The sequence below is a fragment of the Chiloscyllium plagiosum genome, unplaced genomic scaffold (assembly GCF_037043375.1).
Source record: "Chiloscyllium plagiosum isolate Xiang-an unplaced genomic scaffold, Cpla_swu_hap1 HiC_scaffold_2, whole genome shotgun sequence".
NCBI classification, from domain to species: domain Eukaryota; kingdom Metazoa; phylum Chordata; class Chondrichthyes; order Orectolobiformes; family Hemiscylliidae; genus Chiloscyllium; species Chiloscyllium plagiosum.
Window position 1 is genome coordinate 78,196,224 of NW_028270140.1, and position 22,918 is coordinate 78,219,141.

Genomic DNA, 22,918 nt, shown 5'->3' on the forward strand with positions numbered 1-22,918 from the left:
GGCGTTGTTCTTCCATGCGTCTGGTGGTGAGTGAGCGGCGGTGGAGGAGGCCCAGGACCTCCATATCCTCGGCAGAGTGGCAGGGGGAGTTGAAATGTTGAGCCACGGGGCGATTTGGTTGGTTGGTGCGGGTGTCTCGGAGATGTTCCCTAAAGCGCTCTGCTAGGAGGCGTCCAGTCTCCCCAATGTAGAGGAGACCGCATCGGGAGCAACGGATACAATAAATGATATTAGTGGATGTGCAGGTAAAACTTGGATGGATGTGGAAGGCTCCTTTAGGGCCTTGGATGGAGGTGAGGGAGGAGGTGTGGGCACAGGTTTTACAGTTCCTGCGGTGGCAGGGGAAAGTGCCAGGATGGGAGGGTGGGTCGTAGGGGGGCGTGGACCTGACCAGGTAGTCACAGAGGGAACGGTCTTTGCGGAAGGCGGAGAGGGGTGGGGAGGGAAATATATCCCTGGTGGTGGGGTCTGTTTGAAGGTGGCGGAAATGTCGGCGGATGATTTGGTTTATGCGAAGGTTGGTAGGGTGGAAGGTGAGCACCAGGGGCGTTCTGTCCTTGTTGCGGTTGGAGGGGTTGGGTCTGAGGGCGGAGGTGCGGGATGTGGACGAGATGCGTTGGAGGGCATCTTTAACCACGTGGGAAGGGAAATTGCGGTCTCTAAAGAAGGAGGCCATCTGGTGTGTTCTATGGTGGAACTGCTCCTCCTGGGAGCAGATACGGTGGAGGCGGAGGAATTGGGAATACGGGATGGCATTTTTGCAAGAGGTAGGGTGGGAAGAGGTGTAATCCAGGTAGCTGTGGGAGTCGGTAGGTTTGTAGAAAATGTCAGTGTCAAGTCGGTCATCACTGATGGAGATGGAGAGGTCCAGGAAGGGGAGGGAGGTGTCAGAGATAGTCCAGGTAAATTTAAGGTCAGGGTGGAATGTGTTGGTGAAGTTGATGAATTGCTCAACCTCCTCGCGGGAGCATGAGGTGGCGCCAATGCAGTCATCAATGTAGCGGAGGAAGAGGTGGGGAGTGGTGCCGGTGTAATTACGGAAGATCAACTGCTCTACGTAGCCAGGCATAGCTGGGGCCCATACGTGTGCCCATGGCTACCCCTTTGGTCTGGAGGAAGTGGGAGGATTCAAAGGAGAAATTGTTAAGGGTGAGGACCAGTTCGGCCAAAAGAATGAGAGTGTCGGTGGAGGGGTACTGTTGGGAACGTCTGGAGAGGAAAAAAACGGAGGGCTTGGAGGCCCTGGTCATGGCGGATGGAGGTGTAGAGGGATTGGATATCCATGGTGAAGATGAGGCATTGGGGGCCGGGGAAACGGAAGTCTTGGAGGAGGTGGAGGGCGTGGGTGGTGTCTCGAACGTATGTGGGGAGTTCCTGGACTAGAGGGGATAGGACAGTGTCGAGGTAGGTAGAGATGAGTTCAGTGGGGCAGGAGCATGCTGAGAATTGCTGTGCTCTTCCAGCACCATTGATCCAGAATAGATATGGTGATGCAAGTAAAGATGCTTTCCCAAGAATATTGGGAGCCAGGTAAGCCAGTGAAGTGAACAATGAAGACAATAATGAGTTAACACCTGTCAGCTATCTTACATAACCAAGAATCTTAAACTAAAGTGAGTCACTATTTGTGACCATCATGTTGGATGGTAATATCTGCAATTTAGTCTTCATGGAATTCAGGTTTAGTCTAGAGATATACAGCATGGAAACAGACCATTCAGTCCAACTCATCCATGCTGACTAGATCTCCTATATAAATTTAGTCCCATATCCCTCTAAACCCTGGTCATCTACCTATCTATAGGTCTTTTAAAATGTTGTAATTATACCAGCTTCCTCCATTTGCTCTGGCAACTCATTCCATACACTTGCCACACTGCGTGAAAAATATTGTCCCTCCTGTCTTTAAATCTTTCTCCTCTCACCTTAAATCTATGCCCTCTAGTTGAGCTCTTCCCACCATCCCTGGAAAAGACTTACCTATATACCCCATTCACACCAGTCATGATTTTATTAACCTGTAAAGATCACCCCTCAGCCACCGAAGGGAATGTAGCCCCAGCCTCTATCACTCAAACCCTCCAATCAGAGGAACATCTTCATAAATCTATTCTGAACTCTTTAATAAAGGATCTAAGATTTCCCTCCCCACCCAGTTTACATTTCTAATCTTTATACTGAATTCTATTTATTTTCATGTTTGTGGCTAATAAGTTCACCCTTTAATACCAATTTGGTTAATTTGGCTTCTTTTAACATAGATATTGGATGGGAAAAAGGAGGGTAGGATATTCACCTGGTTGCAACCTAGAGGTTGATGTGGGAGTGCCATTGAATCTGTCTCCCTTTAGTTCAGAGTGCACTAAAAACAGACCCTTTGGTCCATGCTGACCAATGTTTCCCAAACAAAGTTAACCCCAAATCCCTTCAAGGGTCTTATTCATGGATTTATCCAAACATCTTTTAAATGTAACTGTACCTGCATCTACCACTTGCAGTCAGTCCATTCGACACAAACCACCCTCTGAAAAGGTTACTCCTCAGGTCTCAAATCTCTCACCCCTTAACTGTGCCCTTTAGTCTTGAACTCCCATACCTTAGGAAAGAGACTTCTGCTATTCACCTTATCTATGGTCCTCAATTTTATTAACCTCAATATGGTCACCCCTGAACCTTCTACACTTGAGTGAAGGCATAATCCTGTCCAGATTTGTAAGTGGGGAGACTTGCCTGTGGATTAGTGGCAACTTCTTTCATCTATTTAAATAGTTATTATTTATACAGATATCCCATTGCCCTGCATTAAATTTCTGCTGCTAGTACCTTCCTTGCTCAAAACAGACATGTCCTTAAAGTCTATTTCAGTCTTCAACAGAAAAACTTTGGTGTAGTAAGCCGTATTCTGGAAGTCATTTGGTACTTGTCCATCTTAATTTGCTTGAGAAATGCAGTAATCCTCAGGCCTCGACCTGACTCTTTTGCCCAAGAGGGATGTCGCAACTGTCCTTTGGCAAGAACTTGCTGGTATTGTCCTTTTTATTGTTGCGGCTTCCAATTTTGCTAATGAGCAAATTAATCCAATAACTATAAGTAGTGATGGCTTCTTTTTTGCCCAGACTTTCCCTCACCACTCTGTTTTTCTTCATTAACATTTTTTTAAAAATCTAGGTTATTGAAAAAACCATCTACAATCACTTGGTATGTCACTTCTTTCAATAAGTGCCACGTGCATGCACACAAATGCGTAGTAAAATACATTTCACCATAGGTTCACTTAAAGCCGGAGAAACAGATAGTCACCTTCATGGAATTATACAGCTTTTCAGCAAAGTAATCCGGTTTGTTTCCAATGCATCGTACTGTGTCAAAAAAAAAAAAAAAAAATTCAGTGAACTTCATGCAATGGTTTCAGGAAAAGCACAGCCGGTCAGGCAGCATCTGTGAAGCAGAAGAATCGAAGTTTTGAGCATATGCCCTTCATTGTGAATTCCTGATGAAGGGCTTATGCTCAAAAACATCAATTCCCCTGCTCCTCAGATGCTGCCTGACCTGCTGCGCTTTTCCAGCTCCACTCTGATCTCCAGCATCTGCAGTCCTCACTTTCTCCTATGCAATGGTTTCATTACAGTTGGAGAAAGGAAAGGCTGTTACAGGATACTTTTTATAAAGTACTGCAGAGGGCACTTTTATTAGATTCCAGTAACAATAGTTGCAGTAGAAAAATGAATTGGGTACGGTTCAATAAAAAGTGAAGTAGCTTTGCATTATTCTAAATGTGAACAGAGATTTTTCAGTCTGGTTGCCACATCACAATGTGAAGGTACAGAATTGAAAACAAACTCTAAGTCTAAACGTTTGGTCTCCTGATGAGAGCAGTAATACTAAGAATGCAGTGAAAGAAAAAAAAAAGCAATTGACTTGCTGCCAGTTACTGAAGTATTTTCCGGGGGCTACAAGCCACAGGAATGCTTTACGAAGAAGAGTTGAAAAAAGCTCATGTCAAAAAGTCCTTTATGCTGCCAACCACGCCTATAAAGAGCAGTGCAGTAATCGTGTAAATTACTACTTGATGTGGATTTGATCTGTTAGTCAGAAGTGTTTCAGACAGTATGCCCTTGGAGGCAGAAGCGTTAACTGCAACAGAACAAAAAACACAAAGCAAGAAGTCTCAGAACTTAATTTCTTGATGAAGCATACTTGAGCATTACTGGTAGAGGTAGTTGTGTTTATCTTCTGGCAGGAAGCAGGAATTCTAAGAGTAATCAGCTCAGTGAAAAGGAACAGTGATAGGTTTTCAAGTCAGGATGGAGCAGCACGAGGCTGGGGGAGGAAGATAGGATCATATGTCTATGTATCTGGTGTCCTTGTCCTTCTAGGTAGGATGCATGGGTGTGGAAGGCATGATGTAGTTGGTACACTGCTGCCACTATGCATCAACAGTGAAGGAATTAAGTGTTAATGCAGTAGATGGGATATTCAAGTGGACTGCTTTGGCCTACCAATGTTGAGCTTAACGTTTGATGAAGGTGCTTAGAGTGTATCCAGTTGTGGTTTTGTAAGAAAAACAGGTGTTTAGAATTTCTGCAAGAGATAGTGTGTATAGCTGGCCCAGTTCAATTTAGTCGGAGCATTGGTAATGCCCAATATTTTAATGGTGGCAGCATATGTAATGGTGGTTGGGAGAAGGAGGAGCGGGTAGGCTGGTTGGAAAGGGAGGAGAGAGAAATATATCAGTAATGTTGTAGATGTTGTAATGTCAAAGAAATTATTATCGGCACCATGGCCTGAATTGTATTTGCCACTTACCAATTCAAGACAACAATTCTACTGCATATAGGTACTGAATCAGTCAGTATTCAAAGAGCCACGATAAGCTCTGTGCAAACAGTGAACATACATCATTTGGACTACTGTGGAAGATGGTTGGGCCTAAGGCATTATCCTAAAGAACAAAATGTTTAGTGATAGTCCAAATAACCACCATCTTCTCTTGGCGCTAATTATAGCTTTAGCCAGTCAATAGCTTGTTCACCATACCCTTTCCTATAGTCACCTCACACAAAGCACTTGATGTTCATGGAATTCCACTTTACTAGGCTCCTTGCTGCCATATTGCAATTTGTGCACAAGCAGTTACCTCAATGAAAAGAGGTTCGAAAGTCCTTGATTTGGATGGACATTGATAGACTCATGTAGCTAGAGAGTAAAATAATTCTTGAAAATTTGAAAAAAAAGGAAGAGATGCAGAGTTGAACATTAGGCCCACTAGAAGCTTGGGAAAATAGGAAATGAAGAAATGACAGAATTGTCAAATAAACGCTCATCAGTTTGTGGCAAAAGCCACAGAAATCATTCAGAAATACTGGATCAGGGACAAAAAAAAAAAAAGGGGTAGCGTAAAAACACAATCACTTAAAGTAATGGGGAAGTCAAATGAGGCAAATCAACTTGTTCCTCAGGTCTGATGGGATGCATCCTAAAATTAAGTAACTTGGTGGGAAACTGGTAATGATTGTCCAAAAATCTTTAGATTCTGATTGTCAGTTTTCCAATCCTCTGCGACTTCAACATATCACTTATTCAAAAAAAAAAGGGACAAGAAAGTAACTCTAGGCCAACTGGCAATAAAAACAACAGTTAGGAATACAGTACAACCTCAATTACTGAACATCAGAGCTCAAGGTCCTGTAAAAACAACAATACAAACAACAAACCACATTGATGGTTAAACTGGTATAGCATTACTGGATAATCAAGGCATGTTCCAATAACCAGCACTCAAATCACCACTTCCTACAATAGAAGAGTTATCCAAACAAAATACTCCCTGCCTGTCTTGTTCAGATAATTGAGATTGTACTGTACATAATAAGCACAGTTAGCGTGGTTTCATGTAGAGAAAATCATCAGATACATTTTAGAACAGTGGAGCAAGCAGGATAGATGAAGGAGAACTAAGACAATATACCGCACATCTCCTGGAAATTCAATGAGATACTGCATAGAAGACTAAGAAAATAACCCAATAACTCTTTTCTTACCATTCTTAGCATATTACCATACTAGATCATCTTTAAACCATTGGGATGGGGGGCATTTTTCTGGATGGCAACGTGTAACAGTGCTGTAGAGGTCAGTTATCATAATAAGTGACTTGGATCAGGAAGTTAATATACTATAATCAAGTTTTCAGATGAAAATATAGGTTGGAAAGTAATTATGAGGATGATTGGAGTTTGCAGAGGGATTTTATAGACAAGTTATACGAGGGAGCACAAATCTGACAGATGAAAAAGTCTGGGAAAATGAGGTTATGCACTTTAGTAGTAAGAATACAAGAGTGAACAGCATTTAAATTGGGTGGTGGGATGTGGAAGAGATTGCATAAAATCTGTAGAGTGGTTTGAGGGTCCTCATGCACAAATAAATGCTATTATTTCAGACTCATCAGATGATAGATAAAAGGTTTCTACTTGCCTACCTTAAAAAAGGACTAGAGTCCAAAGTAGAGATCTTGCTAAACCTATGCAAGGCACTGGTCAGACCACAGCTACAATGTCAACAGTTTTAAGCCCCTTACCAAAAAAGATCATATACTGGCAACTGAGGCAGTCTAGAGAAAGCTTACTGGTTGATCCAAACTATGGAGGGACTACCCTAGAAGAGAGGTTAAACCAGTATTCCTTACAATCAGTACAGAAGACAGAGGCTATGTATCAATATTGGTAGAGTTAACAGATGCAGAAAGGCTATTTGTTGCAGGAAGTCTAGAACCAGAGCATACCGAGTGAGGTATGCAGGGGTGTCACTCATGCGATGAGGACTCTGTCAGACAGTAGTAAACTTGTGGAATTTATGAGCTGTAGAGCCATTGAGTATTTAAGGTGGAGATAGGACTTCCAAACAAACAAACAAAAAAAAAGAAAAAAAATTAATAGGTTATAACCAAAAGAAAAGTGGACTTAAGGATTCAATTCAGCCAGGATATTAGTCTGCTTTGTCATTCAAAGTGCTGAATGGCTTGTCTGTTCCTACAGCTTAGGTCTTCAATGACAGAACATACTTACAGCTTGACAATATTGAGCACTTTCTGTTCAGGAGTTTAATGCTGACTTGGTTAAAGAATAAACATAAGGCATGTTTATGTACGCCAATACCATTATCATGTAAATTAATTGGACTGAAGGCAAAAGATTAGAGAAATGAGAGGGGTTAAATATGATAACTTCTATGCTACAGAACAAGAATTGGTGTTCTCACACCATGGCCACCTATGCATTGAGTTAACGCTGTAGCTTAAAGATGTTATAAAAAGCAAGATACTGAACACTGGAAATTCTCAGATTGGCAACGTTTGAACAGAAAAACAGGGTTCATATCAATGCTGAAGATTCATTTGTCTTTTAACTAGACATTGGGTGTGTTTTACTATCGAAAAAGGTGGGGAAGGAGGTAAAGTCCTAGAATAGAAAACGTAGCCAAAAGTAAATACTCAAATATACACAATGGAACTAAAAGGCAAAAGAAATGGTAATAGTTAAAAGCATTAGAAGAGTGCAAAATACTGGTAGAAGAGTGAATTTTTTTATTTCAAAAATACACTTTATTCATAAATATTTGATCTATACAATTGGACATACCATCCTTCTGTAAACATTCCATTTCTTTGCGTATCGAAACAGAGTAATCATTGCTATTCACAGGTTGGTGCGATTACATTGAGCTGAGGTGCCAGCGGAGCCCAAATGACTGCGTGGGCCCCCTGTTCTTCTTAGGCAGGCAGATGTTACATGGTGGTCTTTCCCCACCGCACCTTGGCGGCAGCTGCCCCAAGCTTCAGCACGTCCCTCAACACGTAGTCCTGGACCTTGGAATGTGCCAGTCTGCAACACTCAGTCGGGGTCAACTCCTTCAGCTGGAAGATCAACAGGTTTCGGACAACCCAGAGAGCGCCCTTCACCGAGTTGATGATCCTCCAGGCACAGTTGATGCTCGTCTCGGTGTGCGTCCCGGGGAACAGGCCGTAGAGCACGGAGTCCCGCGTCACGGTGCTGCTTGGGACGAACCTCGACAAACACCACTGCATTCCTCTCCAGACTTCCTCTGCATAGGCACATTCCAGAAGGAGGTGTGTGACAGTCTCGTCCCCCCCCCCCGCAGCCGCTTCGAGGGCAGCGTGCGGTGCGGCAGAGTGTCCGGGCATGCATAAAGGATCTCACAGGCAGAGCCCTTTTCACCACCAGCCAAGCCATGTCTTGGTGCTTGTTGGAAAGTTCTGGCGATGAGACATTCTGCCAAATGGCTTTGACAGTCTGCTCAGGGAACCGCTCGACAGGATCTGCCCTCCCGAAGGGTCTCAAGGACACTACGTGCTGACCACTTCCTGATGGACTTGTGGTCAAAGGTGTTTTTCTTCATAAATTTCTTCTCCACGAAGGACAGTTGGTACGGAACGGTCCAACTACTCGGAGCGTTCTGCGGCAGCGAGGCCAGGCCCATCCTTCGCAACACCGGGGACAGGTAGAACCTCAGTACGTAGTGACACTTGGTGTTTGCATACCGGGGATCCACACACAGCTTGATGCAGCCACACACAAAGGTGGCCATCAGGGTGAGGGTGGCATTGGGTGTGTTTTTTCCCCCCATTGCACCGGTCTTTGTACATTACGTCTCTTCGGACCCGGTCCATCTTTGATCTCCACACGAAGTGGAAGATGGCCCGGGTGACTGCGGCGGCATAGGTTCTGGGTATAGGCCAGACCTGTACCACGTATAACAATACCTGATGAGCAGGTTTTTACCCACGATGGAGAGCGACAGTTGCTCCCACCTGCCCAGTGTCTGTCTCACCTTCCAGATCCGCTCCTCCCAGGTCTTGGCGCACGCCCCAGCCCCCCCGAACCAAATACCCAGCACCTTCAGGTAGTCAGTCCTGACGGTGAAGGGGATCGAGGATTGGTCGGCCCAGTTCCCAAAGAGCATGGCTTCGCTCTTGCCTCGGTTTACCTTGGCCCCTGAGGCCCGTTCAAACTGGTTACAGATGCACATGAGTCTGTGCACGGACAACGGATCCGAGCAGAAAACGGCGACGTCATCCATGTACAGGGAGGCCTTAACCTGCAGGCCCCCGCTGCCAGGAATAGTCACCCCTCTCAGGCTCGCATCCTTCCTGATGGACTCGGCAAATGGCTCTATGCAGCACACAAACAAGGCAGGAGAGAGAGGGCAGCCCTGCCTAACTCCAGATCTGACTGGGAAGCTATCTGATTCCCACCCATTGATTGAGACTGCACTGACAATGTTGGTGTAGAGCAGTCTGATCCAATTAGCGATTCCCTCCCCGAAGCCCATTTTGGAGAGGGCATCTCTCATATATATGTATGCGATATCCTGTCAAAGGCTTTCTCCTGGTCCAGGCTGATGAGGCAGGTGTCCACCCCCCTGTCCTGCACGTAGGCGATCGTATCTGAGGAGCGCAAGACTCTCAGCGATCTTCCTGCCCGGTACAGCACAGGTTTGGTCAGGGTGAATCACCGATCCCAGAGCAGACCTGACCCGGTTGGCGATGACCTTTGACAAGATTTTGTAGTCTGTGTTTAACAGCGAGATCAGGTAGAAGAGTGAATAGGTCAAACCTTAAGGAAAAAGATTGATGTTGAAAAGAAAAAAAAAGGACAAAACTCAAGCTCTGAAGTAGTTGAACTTGTAGAGTTCAGGTGACTACAAGACGTCCAGAAGAGAGACTACACCAAGCTACAGCGTTTCAACAGATTACTTTATAACTGTTTTCAGTGCCAACAAGAGTACAAGTAAAATCACCGCTTCATCGCTGGAAGAAAACCCAATTATTTTAATTGGTTGATGCAAATATCACCACTTCAGTCTGTCTGGAGGAATGCAAATATCTATTTGCATTTGTAACTAAAAATCATTAACCAACTGCTATCAAAAGTGAATCTTCAAAACTGGATATATTTGTACATATCACTAATACGGAGTACTTGGTATTGGAAATCTGATCAATGGTTGTGAAAATTATGTGCTTAGTCATCATTGTCTGAAATCCAAACTGAATTAGTGCTTATGTTTGTTACTCAAAGACTAGAGCTCAAACTTCCAGCTCCAACAGAGATTAGTATTTGTTCGTTCGAGGTTGCTCACCAACAATCTCAAATTCGACAACTCTTAGGAGTAAATGACCAATGATTTAGTGACAAAAAAGTGTGGATTACTTTGCACGGATTCAAAGAAATGGAACATCAACAGAAGGTTAGATAATCTTTCACATACCCAAAGATATGAGAGCATTTTCTATGTCCCCTTTCAGTTCAAGATCCAAGGCCTTGCCAATCTCATGACTGCTATATTTTGTGTATCGCTCAAACACTAGATAAAAAATAAAACAGGACAAAATCAATTAATTTCTCAATGAGATCAAAGTGTTAAGTTGCCATTAAAATTGCAAAGTGTCAGGAGTATGAAATTTTTCCCACATTTCACTTGTAGAAAAGTTGATTACAAAAATCATAGCTTTTAAAATAATGATTTGGAGACCCCAGTATTGGACTGAGGTGTAAACAATTACAAATCACAACACCAGGTTACAGTCCAACAGGTTTAATTGGAAGCACTAGCTTTTGGAGCGTCGCTCCTTCATCAGGTGGTGTCGCCACAACCACCTGATAAAGGAGCAGTGCTCTGAAAGCTAGTGCTTCCAATTAAACCTGTTGGACATTAACCTGGTGTTGTGTGATTTGTAACTTTTAAAATGATGGTATATTCAGATAACTTTCAAAAAGCATTTCTAACAATTGTTAGACCAGTTTACACTACAGCAAGTGTATCAAAGTCACTTAGAGTTACTGCTGTTCATTTTGCCAGCTGGCCAACTACTCTGCCAATTTGAAATCTGGAAGCAGGAAGAATTCATTCCACCCCCTCAACCTTGAGCGGAGTTCATCCAAATACTTCAGTCTTCTTTCCAGCAGTCTCAAGCCCAATTAGAATATTCTTAGTTTCCAAAATTTACTACTTTTTCCAGAACTTAACTCAGTTCAGCTGTTCCCTCCCTTATTTGGCCTGATCTCCTTAATACTTCTGATCTCAGCATACAAAGTATCTAGTTGGAGTTATGCAAGTCTCATTTAAACTATGCATTGCATAACTTAGTTCTACTCAATCATTGGATTAATTCTTAGCTAGTAAACTGCCAATTTTGATTTTATATTCAAAGCTCTAATTTAGCAAGATTGTAGTGGCTTGGAGTCCAAGATTTCAACATTAGTATAGTACTGGACTGTTTCATTGTTAGGGATGGAAATGTGTTGCTGGAAAAGCGCAGCAGGTCAGGCAGCATCTAGGGAACAGGAGAATCGACGTTTCGGGCATTAGCCCTTCTTCAGGAATGAGGAAAGTTGGTCCAGCAGGCTAAGATAAAAGATGGGGAGGAGGGACTTGGGGGAGGGGCGTCGGAAATGTGATAGGTGGAAAGAGGTCAAGGTGAGGGTGATAGGTCAGACTGGGGTGGGGGCGGAGAGGTCGGGAAGAAGATTGCAGGTTAGGAAGGCGGTGCTGAATTTGATGGATTTGACTGAGACAGGCTGGGGGGAGGGGAAATGAGGAAACTGGTGAAATCCGAGTTCATCCCTTGTGGTTGGAGGGTTCCTAGCCGGAAGATGAGGCGTTCTTCCTCCAACCGTCGTTTCGCTGTGGTCTGACGATGGAGGAGTCCAAAGACCTACATATCCTTGGTGGAGTGGGAGGGGGAATTGAAATGTTGAGCTACAGGGTGGTTGGGTTGGTTGGTCCGGGTGTCCCTGAAATGCTCCGCAAGTAGGCGGCCCGTTTCCCCAATATAGAGGAGGCCACATCGGGTGCAAAGGATGCAATAGATGATATGTGTGGAGGTACAGGTGAATCTGTGGCGGATATGGAAGTTTCCTTTGGGGCCTTGGAGGGAGGTGAGGGGGGAGGTGTGGGCACAAGTCTTGCACCTCCTGCGGTTGCAGGGGAAGGTGCCGGGAGTGGAGGTTGGGTTGGTGGGGGGTGTGGATCTGACGAGGGAGTCACGGAGGGAGTGGTCTTTATGGAATGCTGATAGGGGAGGGGAGGGAAATATATCCTTGGTGGTGGGGTCCGTTTGGAGGTGGCGGAAATGGCAGCGGATGATGCGCTGTACATGGAGGTTAGTGGGGTGGTAGGTGAGGACCAGTGGGGTTCTGTCCTGGTGGTGGTTGGAGGGGCGGGGTTCAAGGGCGGAGGATCGGGAAGTGGAAGAGATGCGGTGGAGGGCATCGTCGACCATGTCGGGGGGGAAATTGCGGTCCTTGAAGAAGGAGGCCATCTGGGATGTGCGTTTTTGGAACTGGTCCTCCTGGGAGCAGATGCGGCGGAGTCGAAGGAATTGGGAGAATGGGATGGCGTGTTTACAGGGGGCAGGATGGGAGGAGGTGTAGTCCAGGTAGCTGTGGGAGTCGGTTGGTTTGTAGTAGATGTCCGTGTTGATTCGGTCGCCTGAGATAGAAATAGAAAGGTCGAGGAAGGGGAGGGAGGAATCTGAAACTGTCCAGGTGAATTTGAGGTCGGGGTGGAAGGTGTTGGTGAAGTGGATGAACTGTTCAACCTCCTCGTGGGAGCACGAGGCGGCGCCGATACAGTCATCGATGTAGCGGAGGAAAAGGTGGGGGGTGGGGCCAGTGTAGTTGCGGAAGATGGATTGTTCCACATATCCTACGAAGAGGCAGGCATAGCTGGGGCCCATGCGGGTGCCCATGGCTACTCCTTTCGTTTGGAGGAAGTGGGAGGATTGGAAAGAGAAGTTGTTCAGGGTGAGGACCAGTTCAGTCAGTCGAAGGAGGGTGTCTGTGGAAGGGTACTGGTCGGTACGGCGGGAAAGAAAGAAGCGGAGGGCTTTGAGTCCTTCGTGATGGGGGATGGAGGTGTACAGGGACTGGATGTCCATGGTGAAAATAAGGCGTTGGGGACAGGGGAAGCGAAAATCATGGAGCAGGTGGAGGGCATGAGTGGTGTCCCGAACGTAGGTGGGGAGTTCTTGGACTAAGGGGGACAGGACGGTGTCAAGGTATGCGGAGAGGAGTTTCGGTGGGGCAGGAGCAGGCGGAGACAATGGGTCGGCCGGGGCAGTCAGGTTTGTGGATTTTGGGCAGGAGGTAGAAGCGGGAGGTGCGGGGTTGTGGGACTATGAGGTTGGAGGCGGTGGATGGGAGATCCTCCGAGGTGATGTTTGGGTCATACTTTAGAGGAGACAATATCAAACTTCTCTCCTTCAGGATAGCATTCTTAATATGGAACAGATTAGTGTAAGATCATGCACAATTACTTTTATATAGAGTTATTTGAAATTCCTTCTTTCAATGAAGAGAGAGTAGTTATTTGGTACAGAACTGGAATATTGCTAAAACAACTTTCCTGAAACGTTTCCATCTTACACTCAAATTGGGACAGCTTGCAAAATCTATTCACGGGAAACAAGCCTTTATATTGCAAGAGGAGAGTACTGATTGGTTAGTAATTGGACCAATTCAGTACACTTCACAGCAACTCCTATTAATGCTGGTTGACAGCCAGTAGCCAGGCTTTTATGTTTTAAGCCAAGGAGGCTGACTGGTCAAGGCATTGCCCTGAAAAAAAAGTTGCATCAGCAAAGTATTGACAACTAAATTGTGTTACTGTAAATATTTAAACACCTAAATTAAAGATGTAACTTACAAATCTTACTTGATTAGATTAGGAGAGCTTGAACATTTTCACTGGAGTATTGACAGTTTCGTTACCTTACCTGTTTGCATGTGTGCAGCATTTCTGCTTGTAAGAATTCTAATGAAAGTGTCAACATCAGTCCCTTTCCTTCTTTCACCAGCTTCGTATAAAGCCTAGATTAAAATGTATAATTATAGTCCTGCAATTAAATAACTTCTAAGAATGTACAGTAATTTGGAGCAAAAGCAATCAACTCACCCTTGCATCATTATCAGCAAGGTCATGATCCACTGTACAACCTTCATCTCTAGATGCCTAACAAGATAGAGAAGATTTAAATTGATAAATGTAATTTAATATTTCAAAAAATATCAGCCTTGAATTACATCAGAATTTACAGTCTAAATAAACTAACTTTTGTTTGTTAAGATGCTACAAATTCAATCAAAACAGTTTGGAAGGATTCAAATGGGTCTGGCAGCAAATTTCAAAACGTTATTGCAATGGCTGTCATTCCTCTGAAGGATATCTATTTCCATTGATTTTCCTCCTTCATACCTAAAGGTGGACTGTCATTGTTGCACACCAATGATAGTTACCCAAACTAGGGACACAGAGCTAACTATCCTGGTTATGTTTAGGAACTGCAAACTCATTATATACATTGCCTCCCATTCAAGCTTTAATAGGCATGAAAAATCAGTATTATGATATTCCATTTCTATTATGTGCCTGGTTTTAGGACTGTACCATGATAAATAACTTGAGTCTGTTGATGCTTTAGTCTTATTGCCATTTACTTTGCCTCCGCTAAAGGGATAGGCTTCATAAGTAGTGCAGGTAATGTTGATGTATAGCTAATGTTGATGTATTAGACAAAGCATTCCTTCAGTAGAAAGGCTACGAATCTTTTGAATAAAAAGCATGACTATTTTGAACATATACTTCAGTGTTGTAAAGATATTTTACCTTAAGTAGCGCAACTAAAGCCTTTTGGAAATCCCCAGATGTATCACCCTTGATCTTGTCCTCCAATTCACTGCCAAATTCTACAAAAGAAAACCATAAATCAATAGTAATCTGTCAAGTGAGACCCATGTGCTTTTCCTTTATTGCTTTAGATTACCCCTCACAAAATGCATTACCTTCTTTGTATGCTTTAATGATATCCTTGATCTCTTTGTTGCTCCTAGATACCAATATCTCTACTAGACAGTCTTCATCAGTACCAAGACCCTATCAACACACAATTTGACATGAATACAATTTAAATGGTACATCAGGGTTGAATCCAGTAAGTCGTCCTTTAAGATGACACGTAGAAATTACAGTACAGAATCACATTGGTGATTCTACCCCTCTCTGCTGAGCTACACAGCAAACTATCCCGCTGAAATCTGATCAAATATTCTTAGATTCCCAAATGCCATCTCTACATTAAATGGATTTGCACAAAATGGATAAAGTGGTCTTTACCAGTTTTACATCCAGTTCATCCTTTCCTGGCGAATTTGCCTTCAACATTCCAAATAAGATGATGAGTGCAAAGTGGACAAAGTTAGAGGCCAGTGACAGAGAATAAATTGTATTCACTGGGGTTAGGTGAAAGTGAGGACTGCAGTTGCTGGAAATCAAAGTCAAAAAGTAGGGCCCAGAAAAGCAAAGCAGCATCTGAGGAGCAGGAGAGTTGACATTTCAGGCATAAGCCCTGACATTGCTGATGAAGGGCTAATGCCCAAAACATCGATCTCCTGCTCCCCTGATGCTGCCTAAGCTGCTGTGTTTTTGCAGGTCACACTTAACTCTATTCACTGAAGCCCAGTGAAGAATGGTTCTTGCCCTACTACAGATTAAAGAGCTAGATGTTTGGCAATGAAGCATTTTTCTATTACACTTGAAAACTTTGTTTATCAATTAGTATGCAAAGTCCATGATTCACTTTTGTTTGTGTTTGCCTTTTCTAACACTCAGCATGAGGGGAGCGTACGCGACTCTAGTCAGGACACAAAAAACCATGACTGCAAAACAGCCTCAAGGAAGCGAAAAATATTGAAAAGCTGCATGAGGGGTGAGCTTTGAAAATATTAGCAAAGTGACAAATTGCAGGATAAACAGAGCTCAAGTGGGATCAGCAACAAGTATGGACTAAGTCATTGCCTTGCTTACCAAAGTCAAATGAATATTAAGTGTCCAAACTGAGTAAAACTGGTTGAGGTTAGCCAAAGCTCTTAAAGTAGAAGTGAGGTAATGTCCTGTACATACAAAGGAACTAAACAAAATGCAATTTAAAGGAGAAGTCATGGCAATGGCAGCTTGGTCTAGTGCAGTGGGGAAGTCAGGGACGAGACCAGGGGTGGCCAATGTTTTCAGGGAGTGTGTCTATCTATAGAGACAGTAAAATCATATTTGGGATCTGGAACAGCAGCTGGAGCCACCTCAAGGCAGAGACGTTTATGGAAACCATGTACAGTGGGATGTGCAGGTAAAGATTTAAAAAGGCAGAAAGGATGGTCAGACAGAATAAGAGCACCAAGCAGACAGCACTGAGGAAACATCTGATACCACATAAAATTCCATTTTGGGTACTACTGGCTATTGGTCTTCAGGGAAAATACACAGTCCATAACACTGGGAGTGACACAGCTGCCCAGGGTAGGGATTGGAAGAACAACCCAAGGTCATGGTCCATGTCAATACCATGAATGTCAAAAGATTGATGGCTGTCCTGAATTGCAGGACCCCAAGGAAGACAGATTCAATTATGACATTTAAGGAGGGATTGGATTATCTGAAAACAAAGATTTTAAAAAAGTGCACGCAGCTAAGGAGGAATTAGTGGATAGCACTAGATGAATTTCTCTCCCAGTAGGCCAGCATGGTCCCACAATGGAAGGGTGAAAGGCCTTGGGCACTGTAACCATTGAGATTCAGCACAATGCTGTTTGAGCACACAAACTTGGCATCAAGCTATAACAACTTTTCTGCTGCAATCCTCTAAATTTGCGAGATGAATCACACAATTTATAGTTTGCATTTTACAAGTGTTTCAGCAACTTCTGCTTCCATGATATTTACTGCTTAAGTGCACAGAGGGTACAAATCTGGGAATTCAATTTGCTCACTTATTCCCCGATTCACTCCAAGATTACTGTCCCAATGGCTAAGAAGTTGCTTTATTTAAAAAAAAAATACCCGAATAGCATCACGTAGCTGATTGGCGTCAAATTGAGCAGGTGTTCTCATCAGGCCAAGGACCACAGTCTCCAGTTTATCAGACAGTTTCCTGTTCAAGACCTTTGTCAGTTGCTACAGAAATAAAAATAATTAAAATAAATATCATTCAAAAAAATAAAATTTAGACATGTCAAGCAATTTAAGGAATCAAAATACTGGTTTCAAGAGTTAGCTTTTCCAAGCACAAGAACAACTTATTCAACATTTCCAATGCTAGAGAAAAACATGACATTGCAGAGCTGACCTCCCCTACACTTCGTTGATATTCAGCTGCTATTTGTTGACGCTGCCAGTTGCTGCGGGATGTCAGGATGTTTATAATGGTTTCTTCATCCACACCTAGAAAAAGAAACAAAAAAAGAAAAAAGTCAGCCATTCCCATTCATCTATAAAACATTAGATAGACTGGTTACAGAAGTGTAAAGCACAAAATAAACCCATTCCGTGTGTTGTTGGGAACATTGGCCCTTTATTAAAGCAGACACATCTGCTGGGCTTGGGAGAAAGTTCCTTTGGTTTAGAAATGGAAACCATGATCAATGAGTGTGAAGTATTGCATTTGTCCCTGGAACATGCAATTTCAAGTGTTCACTCAATGGGTTCCCAGGTTTCAGCTATTAAAACTAACTCTAAACATGCTACGTAGAATTAAATATTCAGATCAACAGCAATTGAATTAATGACAGCTAATTTTAGCATGTTACCAAAAACTCTGCCCTGGAAGAGAAATAGGAAATTTATTGCTTACCTTTTGCCTGGAGTGCATTATCTAATGCAGCAGCATCAGCACTTGCGTCAAAGTTAGGAAATGGAGTAACTGTTGGTCCACTGGGGGAAGGGTACTGAGTGGAGAAGAATGAGGAAGGAAAGAAAGGAAAATGATTTCATAATCAAAAATATCTACAATATCTATTAATTTGCTGTTTAATATAGTGTACATAAAAACAAAATTTGTTATATACTTGCATTCTCTTTCCCAAACTAGGTCAGAATTCAGATTACATTGAACAATATATAGTTACCCAAGGCAGATTGTTTGGCTTCTACTCAAGCCCAGAAAAAGGTAACATTTCTAGGAAGATCCAATTATAGGGGGTAACATGATATTTCACAAAAAGATTTCACTAGTTTATCAGTTCATAAGATAGAGGGCAAATGTTGTTAGCTTATGGCATGGAAGAGATTGAAATTGGCCGTGCACCTGTTAGCATGCTTATGCTCGTCAACACTGCAGGTGTCAGGGGTGGCAAAGTCTTTCCATCTAAATGGCAGGTTTATGTCTATTAGCTCCATTTCTAAATTTGGGCTAAAGTGAAGTGATATCTTGCTTTCATCACTTTCCAACCACTGAAAACTGATACATGAAGATATCCAAAATGGCAAACAATTCATTTATTTGCACAGAATGAAAACATTTATGTAAAAAAGTTGAAGTCAAAGAGTTACTTTGCAGACAGTTCTACAAAGCCTGGCTTGCCCATTTAGAGGACAATGCAACTCAGAATAAAATATGGTGAACCCATGATAACTAAGCAACTTAAACTTTAGAAATCAAGGGAGAGTAAGGATCCATCTTTGCTCGTACCAGCTTCGAGAAGAATTGATATTTGTTCTGAGTTTTATTTGTTATTCATCAAAACTTTGTACACTACTTTCTCCCAATGACACCACACTTAATGTAAAGAATCAGGAACTAGTCCCCTGATGTAGTCAGGCAGATTACATCACTGACTGGATGAACACATGGGAAGCACTCAAGCTGGGTGTTGTATCAGAGGCAGCTGTTAATTCCAAATGCATATGCCCAAACATGGTTATGCACAATTAGAGTTAAGCAGCTTAAGGGTCACTGGGACAAGAGAAAATCTAGGCAAAGGAAGATATCCATGGCTTGTTATTTTCCTATGAAACATTGAAATGGTCAAAGGTTGTGTGTAGTGCACAAAGTAGTAACATATGCAAAATGTAACTATAGTAATTGAGAAGCAGTCATGCTCTGCCTTCCAAATTTCAAGCCTGAGATACAAATATAAGAACTTAAGCATTGAATGCTCCCCAAGATTGAGCAGTAGGCCTGCTTCCCTGAAGTAAACAGAACAGATCAGACAAAATGCTAGAGAAACTCAACAGGGCTGGCAGCATCTATGGAGAGAAAATGGTCGGTATTGAGTCTACTGCCCCTTCAAGGGTTAGTGTTAACTTTAGGGAAACCAAGGAGAAAACATTGTGTTTAGGGGAATAATGGAATTTTGTGGCAGTTCAATTAGAAATTTAGGATCTAAACCCAGATTGAGATTTGACATTTCTGAACTATGTAAATATTGATCTCTAATCAAATTCATATATATACACACACACACACACACACACTAAGCCTTCAAGTGCTTTGACAATGTGTTGCCAACCAATTAAGCTTGGAAATAATGAAATTCTCTTCCAGAATTCCTGACTATAACTTGAAAGTACAAAGGAATCCAGAATCACCCAACACGGGTGAAAAAAAAAATGAAGGTCATTAGATTTGAAACATTAACTCTGCTTTTTCCACAGACGCTGTCATATTGAAGTTTCTTGAGCAGTTAGGCCCTCCAATGAGGAAAGAGAGAGGAAACGTGAAGGTGACAATGAATCTGCAATGTCATAGGAATGGGTTGACTAAGTAGGCAAAACAATTGGGCAGAGGGATTTTAATTTAGGAAATCTTAATGTAGGAATGATCACCTTCATTTTTCTAAACTCAAAGGTCACACCTGTTAAGCTGTTCTTAAACAGTCAACCCCTTCATTCTAGGAATCACCCTAGTGAATCTTCAATAGCCTTTGTACTTTTTCCCCCAAAGCAGGGACCAAAATTGTACAAGACTCAGCTTTTCACTGTTTAGGTACGTGTGACAAACAACCAGCATCCTATGCAGTTGTAGCAACACATGTCCTTTTTAAACTCCCAATCCATCTAAAACAAGGGCCAAAAATTAATTTGCCATAACCTACATGCCTGTATGGTAATATTTACAGACAGCCAGATTTTTAGTCTATTTAAATAAAATCTGCTTTTTGATTCATCCCACCTAATTGTATAAATTCACTTTCCTACATTAATAACTGCCAAGTTTTTGCCCACTCAATCCATCTATATTCCCTTGCAGATTCCACTGTCCTCCTCAACATTCCCTCCCACTTATTTGCTCATCAGCATATGGATACAGTAATTTTACTCCCAAGGAAGAATGTAAGCAATAAATAGTTGCAGTCCTAGGACTGATTCTTGTGGCCATGGACTAGTTACATCTTTCCAACTTAAATTTCTTTTTTAATTCAACTGTCTTTTGTGGGATTGACCATGAGGATACAAGTAGAATTCAGAGCAATCTAGCCAATTTGTGCACGGGCAAACACTTGGCATATATCCACAATATATTCATATACCAACTCATGTGGGAAACCATGGCTGCACAAAGGGCTCTAAATGTCCTTGAAAACCAATGAAAGTAAACAAGCAGATAGAACAAGCAATTAGAAAAGGAGAGTACCTTCATAGCAAGGGGATTAAAAGATAAAAATATGGCTAGCTTGCTGCAGTTATACAGGGCCTCAGTATTGTACTGAGTTCTGGTCTTCCCTCCAAAAAGAGCATATAGTGACCATACAGTGCAGCAATAGTTCACTAGACTGGTATCAGGAATTGTCATGAGGAGAGATTAGCAAATACAGGCCCAGTCAAAGTTCAGGAGAGAGAGGAAATTGGATGGACACAATTAATAGAACTAGACAGAAGATGCAGGGAATGTTTTCTCTTGTTGAATAAGCCAGAACCATGAGGCACATAGATTCTACACCATTTCTGGCCTAAGGGGGAAAAAAAAAGAGAAACATCTTTGGCAGTAAATACCACAGTTTGATCATGTAAGGAAGAATTGAAGATGCCAAGTCATTGAATATCAAAGTATTACATCTTTCTTGAACGGTCAGAGGCATAGAGTGGAAATATGGATAAAGCAAGAATATGGTATTGAGATAGAGGACCAGGAGTAATCATTATTTGCCATACAGGGCCAAACAAACTTATTCGTGTTTACCTATCTTTAAACCACACTGATCAATACTCCAACATCTTTTCTTGTTCAAGAATCTCAGGTGGCACCTTTGAATTTCCAGAAAATATTCAGTCCACTAGTTCCCCGTTGGCAACTGCACATTCTACCCCCAAAGAACATTTTCTAAACTATTGGAATCCAGCAAGTTCTGGAATATTTTGCCCAATATCTCCACTACGTCTAGCCACTTTTACAAACCTTGGATACAAGTGGTTATCTAGTCCTAGGGATGTCTGCTTGTAGTCCCATTAGTTTATCAAATACTTTGCCCCCTCATAATAGATTCAAGATTCTCCCCCACCCCTCCAGTAACACCTTGTGTGTATTATTCCAGGGATGGTGGGGGGAGGGGGGCGGGGGCAGGGGAGGTGGTAGAAGAGAGACAGAAAGAAACAGTGGGGTAGGAGAGGAAGAAAAGGCGGAGGGACAGAGAGGTGGGGAGGAGAGGTGGGAGGAGGAAGAAGCATTTGTTACCATTAAAACAATTTTAAATCTTCAATTGGTCCCCATTGTTGTTACTGTATATACAGTAGTATAATTTGATGTAAAAGGCAACCTCCTATTTTTTGGTCAAAATCTGGACTTTTCCATATACTCCATGTAAAATTTGACCCTAGTTCTTCAGATAGCAGGTCAACATTTTGAGTCAGTGTGCCTGCCTGTTGCACTCCACTCTGGCTTTCCAGTCTGCTGGCCATACTACTCCATACCAGGTCTTCCAGTCCACCAGCTGTCACACTCCACTCCAAGAGTTCAGAATTACTGTAATTGCGTTTTTTTTTCTCCTTTATTCATTTACACATCACTTTGGCTTCTGCTAATAGTATGGTATGAATTTTGACGAACTTGAATTTCAGCCCCTCTAATGAAGTATCCCTGCAATAGACAGCCCCGTAAATTTAACCATAAAAAGTAGCCAAAAAATATTCAACTATTACTTGAATATATATGGAATGTGTAGACCTACATGCACTTTATAGCACTGGTAACTGGAATACAGTATGACATTACCATTCTACTGTAGCAGGCAAAATGGAGACAGTTATTTTGTAGATAAATATTCAATAGCAGCCATAATTCCTTCTCCTTCTGTTGTTTATTTATATAGACATCTGGCTCATTTGTCCATTTTTTGATTCATGCCAAGTATAAATTTTATCCCCTCAAAAACAATACTCATGTAATAGTCGACCCCCTAATTTCAGCTCTAAAAATATCTTAAAGTTGACTTTTACTCAAATATATATGTTAATTCCCCAGTTACATCTTCCAAAAGTTCCACTCCACATACTTTTTAAGTCATAGAAACTGGTCATTTTCAGACTTGTCCATTTAGTTTCATAAGATCAATTTTCCCCCTTATCTGCTGCCAGTTCTTATCACTGTATATATTTTTTGACCACTGCAGGTGGTCCATCCTTTAGATAGAATCCCTTTATTCACTGAGGAAAACATTTTGCTGAGTGTCATGAAATACAGGATGTTGCCAGGACTGGAGGGTTTGAGGATAGACTGGGACTCAGTTACATAGTATTGCAAGCTGTATATGGAGCACAACTTTCTTTGTACTGTAGTCTGTAATATCAGGAAGGTTAGTACTTTCTGGTAGTTTTTGATCTTCCTAAACACCTATATTTAGACAGCTTAGTATGGTTTTTAATCCAGAAATTTGTATCATTAACAAAAATGAGACAATGCCTTATTGACAAACATCACATGAATGTAAAAACAATATAATCCTTCAAACCAGACTTAGTTCTGGAATCTGACTTGTGGTAGTAATGATAAGAATGGTTTGTTCAGTTGGCTGCCTGTTAACCTTTTCACAGTTTGCAAAAAAACCTTCCAATTAGAAATTAAAGTTCCATTAGA

The 22,918-nt window shown here is 42.3% G+C and overlaps 1 protein-coding gene across 1 annotated transcript in view; it reads right to left on the bottom strand.

The window, feature by feature from the left end:
- The window catches only part of anxa1a (annexin A1a), a 37,156-nt gene that overhangs the window by 7,795 nt on the left and 6,443 nt on the right, over positions 1 to 22,918 (bottom strand). The window contains exons 3-11 of the mRNA XM_043712125.2: positions 17,702 to 17,795; positions 17,198 to 17,292; positions 16,912 to 17,025; positions 14,865 to 14,955; positions 14,689 to 14,768; positions 13,978 to 14,034; positions 13,799 to 13,892; positions 10,291 to 10,386; positions 3,301 to 3,359 (exon numbers count right to left, since the gene is read on the bottom strand). Coding sequence (XP_043568060.1) covers positions 3,301 to 3,359; positions 10,291 to 10,386; positions 13,799 to 13,892; positions 13,978 to 14,034; positions 14,689 to 14,768; positions 14,865 to 14,955; positions 16,912 to 17,025; positions 17,198 to 17,292; positions 17,702 to 17,795 — 780 coding nt within the window. The remainder of the gene's footprint in view (positions 1 to 3,300; positions 3,360 to 10,290; positions 10,387 to 13,798; positions 13,893 to 13,977; positions 14,035 to 14,688; positions 14,769 to 14,864; positions 14,956 to 16,911; positions 17,026 to 17,197; positions 17,293 to 17,701; positions 17,796 to 22,918) is intronic.